This window comes from Hyla sarda, chromosome 1 (assembly GCF_029499605.1).
Source record: "Hyla sarda isolate aHylSar1 chromosome 1, aHylSar1.hap1, whole genome shotgun sequence".
Classification (NCBI taxonomy): domain Eukaryota; kingdom Metazoa; phylum Chordata; class Amphibia; order Anura; family Hylidae; genus Hyla; species Hyla sarda.
In genome coordinates this window covers 289,680,321-289,694,714 of record NC_079189.1, presented here as the reverse complement: position 1 = coordinate 289,694,714, position 14,394 = coordinate 289,680,321, and the positions used below count along the sequence as shown (strand labels likewise).

The following is a 14,394-nucleotide window of genomic DNA, read 5'->3' as shown; positions in this document are numbered from 1 at the left end:
CGGTGGCGGGGGGGGGGGGGGGTTCAGGCAGTGGCGGGGGGGAGGGGGGGTGTGGGGGGGGGGGTGCGGGTAAGAATGTACTGTGTGGTGCTTGGTGTAGAACAGTAATAGAAAAAAAAAAAAAGCTGCTGCCCAAAAAAAAAAAGGGGTGGCAAACGCAGCTCCCTGAACCCCTAATAGGACCCGGGGTAAGGGGGGCTCTGGAGCTCCGACTGGCGATCCACGGCTTCTTCTCACTGCTGCACCCGCTGACTGAACAAAGAGAGCAGGTGCAGCAGCGGGAAGGGACCGTTAACCCCTCCTCTGCCGCGCAACTATTGGCCGGACGATCGCCGGCCAATAGCAGCGTTGCTGGGGCGGTGACAGTATTGTCACCGCTCCCAAGCAACGGCAGGTGATTGACGGTATACTTTACACCGCCGATCACCATTTATTTCCAGGTCATCGGGTCACAAGTGACCCGAATGACCCGAATCGCCGAAGGTCGCTTGCGTGATTTTGCAAGCGATCTCCGGCGATCGCCGACATGCGGGGGTCCCGGGACCCCCCTCGGCATTTGCACGGCATGCCTGCTGAAGAATTTCAGCAGGAATGCCGTTCCGATCTCTGCTCGGCAGAGACCGGAGAAACACCAGGACGTCCGGGGACGTCCTTGGTCCTTAAAGGGGTACTCCGGTGAAAACCTTTTTTCTTTTAAATCAACTGGTGGCAGAAAGTTAAACATATTTATAAATTACTTCTATTAAAAAATCTTAATCCTTCCTGTACTTATTAGCTGCTGAATACTACAGAGGAAATTCTTTTATTTTTGGAATGCTCTCTGATGACATTTGTTATCCTTAGTGGGATTTGAACCCAAGTACCCAGCACTTCAAGGCAGCAGTGCTAACCACTGAGCCACCATGCTGCTCTTAGCATACATCTGCTATGCATGGTTACTAAAATGGACAGAGATGTCAGCAGAGAGCACTGTGCTCGTGATGACATTAGTGTTCCAAAAAGAAAGGAATTTCCTCTGTAGCATTCAGCAGCTAATAAGTACTGGAAGGATTAAGATTTTTTTAATAGAAGTAATTTACAAATATGTTTAACTTTCTGCCACCAGTTGATTTAAAAGAAAAAAGGTTTTCACCGGAGTACCCCTTTAAAGGCCAGGGTGCGGGGACGTCCCCGGACGTCCTGTGTCCTTAAGGGGTTAATGACATCAATCATTTCACCACAAAATTTACGGCAAAATCAGAAAAAAAATATTTGTGGGCCAAAATGGAAAAAAAAAATGCCATTTTGTAACTTTTGGGGGCTTCCGATTCTATGCAGGGCACTTTTCGGTAAAAATGACACCTTATATTCTGTAGGCCTATACAGTTACAAGGATACCTAATTTATATAGGTTTTATTTTATTTCACTATTTATAAAAAATTATAACTACATGCACCAAACTTAGTATGTGTAAAATTGTCATCTTCTGACCTCTGTAACTTTTTTTTTATTTTTCTATATACAGGGATGTATGGGGCTCATTTTTTGCGCTGTGATCTGAAGTTTTTATCGGTATCATTTTTGTTTTGTTGGGACTTTTTGATTGCTTTTTATAAAAAATTTTACGGTATACAAAGTGACCAAAAATACGCAATTTTGGACTTTTGAATTTTTTTTATGTGTACACCATTGACCGTGCAGTTTAATCAACATTATATTTTTATAGTTCGGACATTTTACGCACGCGGCGATACCACATATGTTTATTTTGATTTGATGTTTACATATTTTTTATGGAATTTAGGATTTTTAATTTTTTATGGAATTCAGGAAAAGGGGGTGATTCAAACTTTTTATAATGGTTGTTTTTTTAAACTTTTTATTTAACTTTTTTTTTTTACACTTTTATCCCCTTAGGGGACTTTTAGGAGGAATCAGTAGATTCCTCATACAGATCAATGTGGTTCCATAGAACCACATTGATCTGTGTGCTCTGCGCTTGATTGATAAAGCCTGGTTCAGCCAGGCTCTATCAATCACAGAGCTGGGACAGCTGCAGCAGGAGAGGTAAGCCCTCCGGATACCTGCACAGTGGATCGTCCCCCAGCGATCGCGCTGGGGGGGCAATCCACCCCACTGGACCACCAGGGATGGTTTAAATGTCTCTTTAGACGCCGATATCAACTTTGACAGCGACGATCTAAAGGGTTAATAGCCGGCTGCGGTGATCGCCGCATGCCGGCTATTAACGGCGGCCCCCAGCTACAGGAATCAGCTGGGGGCTGGCCCGTATGATGCAGGCTTGAGTCAGGAGCCCGCATCATACACCATCTCAGGAGGAGCCGGCTCATCCTTAGACGGCAACTGGTTAAAATGTAAAAAAAAAACAGTAGTCTCCTGCTTCTGTACGTGTGCCAGCCACATCATTCACCCGTCTCCTTTCCTGATCCTCCCGTGCCATTTTATTTCCCTGTGCCAAATCATCCTCCCCCTTTTTTTTACCCCCTGTGCCACATCATTTCCTCTTGATCCCCCCTGTGCTATTTCATATATTACTCTCTGTGCAAATTCATCACCCCCTCTTTACCACCCCCTGTGCCATTTCATTCCCCCTTTATCCCCCTGTGCCATTTCATAAAGAGGGGGGTGATGAGTTTATAAAGGGGAATGATATGGCACAGGGGGATCAAGCGTGAATGATGTGGCACAGGGGGTAATAGGGGGATAATTTGGCACAAGGCTCTGGGGAATAAGGTGGCACAGGTTATAAAGAGGGGATGAAATGATACGGGGAAGAGATAAAGGGAGATTAAAGGCTTACTCCATTGGCCAGTGTTCGGAACTAAATGTTCCGAATGCTGTTTTCGCGCTGCAGGGGTCGCCACGCCCCTCGTGACATCATGGCCATGCCCCCTCAATGTACGTCAATTGGAGGGGTCATGACAGCCTTCACACCCCCTTCCATAGACTTGCATTGAGGGGGCGTGACTGTGATGTCACGAGGGGGCATGGCAACCCCTGAAGCCAGCACAAGCATTCGGAACTAAATGTTCAGAACGCTGGGGAGCGGAGGACCTCTTTAACCCCTAAACAACAATGGACATAAATGTACGTCATGGTGCCGTGGTACTTAGCACACCATGACGTACATTTACACTCCATGATGAGCGTGAGCACCGGACCGGTGCTTGCATTATGCATGGCAGGTGCTGGCTGCTATCAGCAGCCAGGGACCCGCCGGTAATGGCAGACATCAGTGATCGCGCTGATGTCCGCCATTAACCCCTCAGATGCCATGATCAATACAGATCAAGGCATGTGTGGCACTTAAAATAGATGATCGGATCGCCCACAGTGCTGCCGCGGGGATCCGATCATCAAGTGTCCCCTCACCTGCCTCCGGCCGTTTCCTGGGGTGTTCTGCTCTGGTCTGAGATCGAGCAGACCAGAGCAGAATATAATAGATAACACTGATCAGTGCTATGCTGTATGCATAGCACTGACCAGTATTAGCAATCAACTGATTACTATAAATAGTTACCTATGGGGACATAAGTGTTAAAAAAAAAAAAAAAAGTAAAAAATTTTGAAAAATCCCCTCACCCAATAAAAGTGTAAATCACCCCTTTATTCCATTTTACCCCCTAAAAGTGTAAAAAATTATTAAAAATTATAATAAACATATTTGGTATTGCCACATGCATAAATGTCCGAACTATCAAAATATAATGTCAATTACACAGTATGGTAAACGGCGTTAAAGAAAAAAAAATTAAAAAATTGCTGCTTTTTTCACATTTTATTCCCAAAAAAAAATATAAAAAGGGATTAAAAAGTAAAATATAAGCAAAAGTGGTACCAATAAAAACTAGAGAACAATAAAAAATGAGCCCTCATACCGCACTGTATACCGAAAATTTTTAAAGTTATATGTGCTCAAAATAGGGCAATTTTAAACATACTAATTTTGTTAAAATAGTTTGAGATTTTTTTTTAATCAGTACAATAATAGAAAAGCATATAACATGGGTATCATTTTCATTGAATTGACCCACAGAATAAAGAAAACATGTCACTTTTACCATAAAGTGTACAGCGTGAAAACAAAACCTTTCGTAAATTGCAGTTTTATTTTAAATTTTCCCACATAAATAATGTTTTTTTTGTTGCGCCGTACATTTTTTGGTAAAATGTGTGATGTTATTACAAAGTAAAATTAATGATGCAAAAAACAAGCCCTCATATGGGTCTGTGGGTGGAATTTTTAGAATGTAAGGAGGAAAAAACGATAAATAAATAAAAAAACGATAAATAAAATTGGCCTGGTCCTTAAGGTCAAAATGGGCCTGGTCCTTAAGGGGTTAAAGGGGTACTCTGCCCCTAGACATCTTATCCCCTATCCAAAGGATAGGGGATAAGATGTCAGATCCCCGCAGTCCCACTGCTGGGGATCCCCGGGATCCCCGCTGCGGCACTGCGCTATCATTACAGCACAGAGCGAATTCGCTCTGTGCGTAATGACGGGCGATACAGGGGACGGAGCAGCGTGACGTCATGGCTCCGCCCCTCGTGACATCGCGGCCCGTCCCCTTAATGCAAGTCTATGGCAGGGGGTGTGACGACCGCCACGCCCCTCCCATAGACTTGTATTGAAAGGGGCGGGCTGTGTCATCACGAGGGGCGGAGCCATGACGTAACGATGCTCCGGCCCCTGTATTGCCCGTCATTACGTACAGAGCGAACTCGCTCTGTGCTGTAATGATAGCGCAGTGCCGCAGTGGGGATCTCGGGGCTCCCCAGCAGCGGGACCGCAGCGATCTGACATCTTATCCCCTATCCTTTGGACAGCGGATAAGATGTCTAGGAGCGGAGTACCCCTTTAAACGGCACTAGGAGATTATACTGTAATGTTGCTTTTTATCATGTTTTATAGGTAATTACACTCTGGAGTGAGTACAGGACAGTATTTGGTCATTTAGAAAGGTTTTTGAGCCTTTTTTCCCAATAGGGGACATCTCTCAATAGCGGACACTTTTTTATTCCCTGTGAGTGTCCGCTATTGGGAGAGTCTACTGTACAATGATTCAGGAAAACTATTCTATTGCAAAGTCCTTGACTATAATTGTTTTTCTTGTGAACCTGGATGTATGCATTAAAGGAGTACGTCAGTGGAAATTATTTTTTTTTATAATCAACTGGTGCCAGAAAGTTGAACAGATTTGTAAATGACGTCTATTAAAAAATGTTAATCCTTCCAGTACTTATCAGCTGCTGTGTACTACAGAGAAGGTTGTATAGTTCTTTTCTGTCTGACAATAGTGCTCTCTGCTGACACCTCTGTCCATGTCAGGAACTGTCTAGAGCAGGAGATGTTTGCTATGGGGATTTGCTCCTATTCTGGACAGTTCCTGACATGGACAGAGGTGTCAGCAGAGAGCACTGTGATCAGACCAAAAAGACTACACAACTTCCCTTGGAGCATACAGCAGCTACTAAGTACTGGAAGGAATAAGATTTTTATATAGAAGTAATTTACAAATATGTTTAACTTTCTGACACCAGTTGATTTGAAAAAATTGTTTCCCACCAGAGTAACCCTTTAAAGAGCTTATGTAGCTTGTTAAAATTGATGGCATATTTTTCAGATATGCCAATAATATTAGATCAGTTGGTTCCAAATTCATGTCCATAGTGCTCAGGTAAGCCCCGTAGCCTCTTTTATGTTTACCTGTAATTGTCCTTACTTCGCCATACTATTTGTAGCAGTGGTGAAGGAAACAACAGCATTGCCCAATTCACTTGTATGATGGCTGTGCTTCAGAGGACTTTTGATGTGAATAAAATAGCCATATGAACTAAAGATGTCCGTAATAATTTTTCTGTACTACTAATAATAAATCACTAGATGAGAACTTGTAAAGTTTTCTGTATCTATTTTTCTTCGTAATGTTGGGTTTCTTTGTGTACGTTTACTCTGATTCTAGTCATGGAACACGTTGTGCTGGGGAGGTGGCTGCAGTTGCTAATAATGACATTTGCTGTGTCGGGATTGCATACAATGCAAGGATAGGAGGTAAAGTATGGGAAACTAGTTGCTGAAAGATCAGTCTTTACTTTGTGCTGACTCCATTGTTCCTAAACTCATCCTTTTTGATAGGGGTGCGGATGCTTGATGGATTGATCACTGATATTATAGAAGCTCGGTCAATAAGTCTGAATTCACAGTACATACATATCTACAGTGCCAGCTGGGGGCCAGAAGATGACGGCAAAGCTTTGGATGGACCAGGCCCGTTGGCCAGGGAGGCTTTTTTAAAGGGAATTGTAAATGTGAGTTATGTAAAATTAAGTCTTTTCTTTTTTCTTTTTCTTTGCCATTTGGATGGCTTTTTTGTGTGTTCTTTACAACAGTCCAACATAAACCCTTGCATGTCCCTTGACTTATAATCAGCACTTGCTTCATGTTGTTCTTTAGCACCATGGCAAATAGATACAGACATCTTTCAAACAACCCAACCCACCGGGCTCTTCAGCAATATAGCAATTGCATCTTAATGCATAACATGGACATGGAAGTCCAGCTGTGCTCATAATTTTATATACTCCAAACATAATGGATCTTGTTGTGTATCATTCAAGAAAACATGAGTGATCTGACAAAACACGTCTGTTATGTTGATTGTGTTTCATATTAGACATTTCACTATCCATATCAATAGAGGAAATAATTAAATGCTCCGGTTTGTCTGTACAGTCTTAGATCTTGGTATCCGGTATAGCCATTTTTTGCATCAATGACGGCTTACGGTCTTTTGTAATTATTGGAAATGATGCCCTTAGTGTTCTCATTTGATAATACTGTCCATACTTCTTGATAAAAGCCTCCATTTCCTGTAGATGTTATGGTCTAGGATGACATCATGTTTGTGTTCTCTCCGCATTATTTGTAAATATGAAACAAACAATGTTGTTAGCCACAAATACAACTTTTGAATTGTGTAAGGCCTCGCTCACACTGCCATTGGGCTCTGTTAGTTGGAGCTATTTCGGCAGTTCCGTCAAGTTTAGCCGAGAAAATAGAAGTCATTTACAAATCTGTTTAACTTTCTGGTACCAGTTGATTTAAAAAAAATAAAAAAATTTCACTGGAGTACCCCTTTAACAGAACAGATAAGATTTTTGGGTTCAATGCCCAGGTGTTATGTCAACCAGCATGTGCCAACATCATTGTTTATGATCAGCTAAATTTTTCAAGGGTCTGTTATGTTTGATCTAGACAGGTTGTCATTTCAGATATCATGATAAATGAAGTATACACACAATTCTATGGTGATAAATGGCTTCACCCAACCAACATTCTAAAATGAACCCCTTCCCGCAAATGGACGTATATATACATCCATTTTAACAGTGCCTTGCCACCGATCACCACCGGCACACCCTCGGCTCCGTGATTGTGAATGGACGTGTGTGTATGATATATAGTCATGGCCAAAAATGTTGGCACCCCTGAAATTTTTCAAGAAAATGAAGTATTTCTCACAGAAAAGGATTGCAGTAACACATATTCTGCTATACACATGTTTATTCCCTTTGTGTGTATTGGAACTAAACCAAAAAAGGAGGAAAAATTTTTTAATTGGACATAATATCTCACCAAACTCCAAAAATGGGCTGGACAAAATTATTGGCACCCTTTACTTAAAGGGGTACTCCGGTGAAAACCTTTTTTCTTTTAAATCAACTGGTGGCAGAAAGTTAAACATATTTGTAAATGACTTCTATTAAAAAATCTTAATCCTTCGAGTACTTATTAGCTGCTGAATGCTACAGAGGAAATTCCTTTCTTTTTGGAACACTGATGACATCACGAGCACAGTGCTCTCTGCTGACATCTCTGTCCATTTTAGCAACCATGCATAGCATATGTATGCTATGGGCAGCATGGTGGCTCAGTGGTTAGCACTGCTGCAGTGCTGGGGACTTGGGTTCAAATCCCACTTAGGACAACAATAAATGAAGTGTTATTATTATTATAATATCGTCAGCAGAGAGAACTGTGCTCGTGATGTCATCAGAGAGCATTCCGAAAAGAAAAGAATTTCCTCTGTAGTATTCAGTAGCTAATAAGTACAGGAAGGATTAAGATTTTTTAATAGAAGTAATTTACAAATATGTTTAACTTTCTGCCACCAGTTGATTTAAAAGAAAAAAGGTTTTCACCGGAGTACCCCTTTAATATTTGGTGTCACACCCTTTGGGGAAAAAAATCAGTTACTTCCTATAGCCATCAATGAGCTTCTTACACCTCTCAGCCGGAATGTTGGACCACTCTTCCTTTGCAAACTGCTCCAGGTCTCTCATATTGGAAGGGCGCCTTTTCCCAACAGTAATTTTAATATCTCTCCACAGGTGTTCAATGGGATTTAGATCTGGACTCATTGCTGGCCACTTCAGAACTCTCCAGCGCTTTGTTGCCATCCATTTCTGGGTGCTTTTTGACGTATGTTTGGGGTCATTGTCCTGCTGGAAGACCCAAGATCTCTGTTACAAACCCAGCTTTTTGAAACTGGGCTGTACAGTGCGACCCAAAATCCGTTGGTAATCCTCAGATTTCATGATGCCTTGCACACATTTGTCGTAGCTTGGGGGGTGCAGGGTGAATAGGGTTTAGCTGTGCAGTGATGAAAGGGTGTAGCATTAACCCTTAACTGTCGTGACGCCAGGCTGAGGGCTCCTCTGCATATATATCCTACCGCCACCCGTCCCAGGAATGATAGGGAAAGAAAGGAAGGCGCCTCATGTGCGGGATCAGTAGATCTTGCAGGTGGGGGTAGGGGACGGTGATTCCCAAGCGGCTTACCGAAGTTGGTTGTGCGCCCACACACAACAAGGTTAAGAGCAGAAGAGATATTGAAGAAGGTCCACTGCAGCCCTCCTGGGTGAGAGTAAAATCAAAAACGAATGACCAGGGAGTCAGGAGTTTGTCTGGCGCAGAGAGGAACCATCAGGCAGCCAAGTAAAATCAATGGATTTATTAGATGCAACGCGTTTCGCTGCGCATGCGCAGCTTCATCAGGCATGCGCAGCGAAACGCGTTGCATCTAATAAATCCATTGATTTTACTTGGCTGCCTGATGGTTCCTCTCTGCGCCAGACAAACTCCTGACTCCCTGGTCATTCGTTTTTGATTTTAGGAATGATAGGGGGGAATAAAGGATTGTCCACAACCGGAATTGTAATAAACGGGAAATAACTTTACTGCAGATTTTATGCAGGATGCAATCAGCAAACGGTCTTTACAAGAGGACCGGACTTTAGGCTCCTCACAGGTTGGTTGGGACTTTGCAGGGAATAAGCTTTGAGGCTTGCTTTACGCTGTTCTACTGAATTTAGGGGTTTGATTTGGGTTCAATAGTCACGTAGAATTAGCTGAATTGGAGTTAGGTAGACTCACGGTTATCAAGGAGTTGAAGAAATAGGCTTCAGGCCTAATTAGTCTTGTAGATTTGCACGGAGCTCCACTCGCTGTCATATCCCGGGGGAAAGAGAGTGATCATTGGTTAATAGCGCCCTTATATCTGAAGGGCCAGGCTCAAAGCTTATTGGTTCCCCAAACCTGTCAGTCCTATCACAAAGGATTGTGGCACATCACATGATTAAATCACATGACCCGAAAGGTCCTTAACTTTAGCATAACACATTTACTATGAATCACATGATTTAAGGTCCTGTAAGTAACCTTCATATTATTAAATATTCTAAAAATACACAATAAATTACATTTTGATGAGGTGTCTAAGGGTTATCCCACTGAGAGAATCCTAACGGCAAGAAGGACCTCTGACTATGGGGACTTACGACACAAGGTACAGGACCATGTCCAGTACCGGGACACCACACATTCAAGACACCCAGTGCCAAAGGCAGCAAAATAACCCCAAAACATCATTGAACCTCTACCATATTTCACTGTAGGTACTGTGTTTTTTTCTTTGAAGGCCTCATTCCGTTTTAGTAAACAGTAGAATGATGTGCTTTACCAAAAAGCTCTTTCTTGGTCTGATCTGTCTACAAGACATTTTCCCAGAAGGATTTTGGCTTACTCAATTTCATTTTGGCAAAATGTAGTCTTGCTTTTTTTATGTCTCCTGTGTCAGCAGTGGGGTCATTTAATTTAAATGTCGATGGATAGTTTGCGCTGACACTGATGATCCCTGAGCCTGCAGGACAGCTTGAATAACTTTGGAACTTGTTTGGGGCGGCTTATTCACCATCTGGACTATCCTGCGTTGACACCTTTCATCAATTTTTCTCTTCCGTCCACGCCCAGGGAGATTAGCTACAGTGCCATGGGTTGCAATCTTCTTGATAATGTTGCGCACTGTGGACAAAGGCAAATCTAGATCTCTGGAGATGGACTTGTAACCTTGAGATTGTTGATATTTTTCCACAATTTTGGTTCTCAAGTTCTCAGACAGTTCTCATCTCCTCTTTCTGTTGTCAAAGCTTAGTGTGGCACACGCAGACACACAATGCAAAGACTAAGTGAACTTCTCTCCTTTTTATCTGCTTTCAGGTGGGATTTTTATATTGCCCACACCTGTTACTTGCCCCAGGTGAGTTTAAAGGAGCATCACATGCTTGAAAAAAATCTTATTTTTCCAAATTTTGAAAGGGTGCCAATAATTTTGTGCAGCCCATTTTTGGAGTTTGGTGTGACATTTTGTCCAATTTCCCTTTTCTCTCCCTTTTTTGGTTTAGTTCCAATACACACAAAGGGAATAAACATGTGTATAGCAAAACATGTGTTACTGCAATACTTCATTTTCTTGAAAAATTTCAGGGGTGCCAACATTTACGGCCATGATTGTGTGTGTGTGTGTATATATGTCCATTCACGATCACGGCGCCGAGGGTGTGCAGGTGGTGATCGGTGGCGGGAGCCGGTGAGGAGGGTAGCTGCAATCCTGACAGTTAATCCCTTCAGTGCTGTGGGCAGTGTGATCACATCACCGATCGCAGTGACAGAGGGAGGGAGCTCCCTCTGTTCTCCTTTGAAACCCAGCAATGTAATCACAGGGTCTCATTGGTAGCCATTGAACCAGAAACCTCCGAACAGCCTCTTGTTATCTGGCTATGGAAGCGATCAGGCTCTGCCCGAGGCTAAGTCTGATCTGCTATGTCTGCCACTGAAACACTGATGGGCATAATGCATTGCAGTACAGATCTGTTCTGCAATGTATTATATGTGTCAAGTCCCCAAGTGGGATAGTAAAAAAAAAGTAAAGTAAAAAATAAATACAGTAAATAAATAAAAAATAAACATACACAATCTCCCCCCCCCCAAAAAAAAAAATAAAAAAAAAATATATACACATATTTGCTATCGCCGCATCCATAACAACCCAAGCAATAAAATGGTCACATTATTCAACCCTCACCATCAACGCTGTAAAAGAATACAAATAGAAACCTTGCCAAATTTTCGCCTTTATATCAATGCCGCCACTATAAAACTAAAATAAAAAGTGATCAAAATTTCCCATGTACCCCAAAATGGTACCACTAAAAAATGTCAACTTCTCCTGGAAAACAGTTGTCATCACACAACATTTTTTGTATGTAAATAAAAGAAATACAGCTCTCAGAATATGGCAATGCTCAAAAAAGGTTTTTTTCTGTAATCAAAAATAGCTTATATAGTGTAACAGTAATAAGCCATCAAATGAAGTACATAACTGTATTGCCATAATCGTACCAACCTGCAGAATGAAATCCACTATGTCATTGATACCGCATGGTTAACACCATAAAAAAAAACATTGCCAAAATTACTGTTTTTTAGTAATCCTGCCTCACTAAAAATGTAATAAGAAAGCGATAAAAAATGTCAGACATTCCCCACAATAGTACCAAATGAACAGCAGACTAAAAATAACATGTAATGTATACTGCATGAAGAATAACAATAAAAAAAAATTTCTTAATTTTTTTTTTATTCATACCACCTTATAATATATAGAATAAAAAGTGATGAGAGTGTCGCATGTTCCTTTAAAATGGTACCAATGAAAACATAAATTTGTCTCACAAAAATATTTTGGAACCCCAAGGCCTCTGCATCTTGATAAGATGCTTACTAAAATCCTTAATAAAAGGAAGACCCAAAATCCACATGGTGTTTTGTCATGTCTGAGGCCTTTGTGTAAGTCATGTAGTGCACAAGAGCCACCTATGGGCGATTTCTAAATATGTCAAAATTTGGGGAATAAAGATTGTGTTGCATTTCTCTGTCAGCACCCGCTGTGTTGCAGAGAAATGGAGCAAAATAGCAAATTTTTCCTGAAATTTGAGTTTTTCACACAAAAATGCAGAATGCATTGACCAAATTTTACCACTAACATTAAGTGCAATATTTCACGAACAAAACCATCTTAGAATCACTCTGATAAGTTAAAGTGCCCCAAAGTTATCACAACATAAAGTGGGACAGGTCAGGTTTGAAAAATTAGCCTTGGTCCTTTAACCCCTTAAGGACGCAGGACGTAAATGTACGTCCTGGTGAGGTGGTACTTAACGCACCAGGACGTACATTTACGTCCTGTGCATAACCGCGGGCATCGTAGCGATGCCCGTGTCATGCGCGGCTGATCCCGGCTGCTGATCGCAGCCAGGGACCCACCGGCAATGGCTGACGCCCGCGATCTCGCGGGCGTCCGCCATTAACCCCTCAGGTGCCGGGATCAATACAGATCCCGGCATCTGCGGCAGTTCGCGATTTAAATGAACGATCGGATCGCCCGCAGCGCTGCTGCGGGGATCCGATCATTCATAACGCCGCACGGAGGTCCCCTCTCCTTCCTCCGTGCGGCTCCCGGCGTCTCCCGGCAGACCAGAGCAGAAGATGACCGAAAACACTCATCTGTTCTATGTCCTATACATAGAACAGATCAGTATTAGCAATCATGGTATTGCTATGAATAGTGTAAAAGTGTAAACTATTCAAGTGTAAAAAAAAAATGTAAAAAAATGTTAAAGTAAAAGTAAAAAAAAGTGAAAAATCCCCTCCCCCAATAAAAAAGTAAAACGTCCGTTTTTTCCTATTTTACCCCCAAAAAGTGTAAAAAAAATTTTTTATAGACATATTTGGTATCGCCGCGTGCGTAAATGTCCGAACTATTAAAATAAAATGTTAATGATCCCGTACGGTGAACGGCGTGAACGAAAAATTTTTTTAAAATTCCTACTTTTTTAATACATTTTATGAAAAAAAAAATTATAAAAAATGTATTAAAAGTTTTTTATATGCAAATGGGGTATCAAAAAAAAGTACAGATCATGGCGCAAAAAATGAGCCCCCATACCGCCACTTATACGGAAAAATAAAAAAGTTAGAGGACATCAAAATAAAGGGATTATAAATGTACTAATTTGGTTTAAAAGTTTGTGATTTTTTTTAAGCGCAACAATAATATAAAAATATATAATAATGGGTATCATTTTAATCGTATTGACCCTCAGAATAAAGAACACACGTCATTTTTACCATAAATTGTACGGCGTGAAAACAAAACCTTCCAAAATTAGCAAAATTGCGTTTTTCGTTTTAATTTCCCCACAAAAATAGTGTTTTTTGGTTGCGCCATACATTTTATGATATAATGAGTGATGTCATTACAAAGGACAACTGGTCGCGCAAAAAACAAGCCCTCATACTAGTCTGTGGATGAAAATATAAAAGAGTTATGATTTTTAGAAGGCGAGGAGGAAAAAATGAAAACGTAAAAATTAAATTGTCTGAGTCCTTAAGGCCAAAATGGGCTGAGTCCTTAAGGGGTTAAAAAGGTACTCCAGTGGAAAACACTTTTTTTTTTTTTTTTTTCAATCAACTGGTACCAGAAAGTTAAACAGATTTGTAAATCACTTCTTTTTAAAGATATTGATCCTTCCAGTACTTATCAGTTGCTGTGTGTTTTTTTTAATTTCCTTTCTGTCTGACCACAGTTCTCTCTGCTAACAACTCTGTTCATGTCAGGAACTGCCCAGAGCAGGATATGTTTACTATGGGGATTTGTTCCTGTCACAGAGAGAGGTGTCAGCAGTGAGCACTGTGGTAAGACAGAAAAGAACTACACAACTTCCTCTGTAGTATACAGCAACTGATAAGTCCTGAAAAGATTGTTAAATAAAAGTAATTTACAAATTGGCACCAGTTGATTAAAAAAATGTTTTCCCACTGGAGCACCCCTTTAAGGCCAAAATTGGCCTGGCCCTGAAGTGGTGAATAGATGGTGTCTTACCAGATCATTCATATTTTTCAAAAATGCTACATCTTACAAATTCTGCCTTGGGTAATGCATGTGTATCTCATGTAACATTTTGCTTCTCTGTAGCCTTTATTGATGTCTATC

General features: G+C 41.3%; 1 protein-coding gene across 11 annotated transcripts in view; it reads left to right on the top strand.

Annotated features, from left to right (window-relative positions):
* PCSK4 (proprotein convertase subtilisin/kexin type 4) overlaps window positions 1-14,394 on the top strand; it is a 59,791-nt gene that overhangs the window by 30,632 nt on the left and 14,765 nt on the right. For all 11 annotated transcript variants that reach the window (XM_056516661.1, XM_056516695.1, XM_056516711.1 and 8 more), the window contains 2 exons: window positions 5,965-6,053; window positions 6,138-6,310. In XM_056516661.1, coding sequence (XP_056372636.1) covers window positions 5,965-6,053; window positions 6,138-6,310 — 262 coding nt within the window. The remainder of the gene's footprint in view (window positions 1-5,964; window positions 6,054-6,137; window positions 6,311-14,394) is intronic.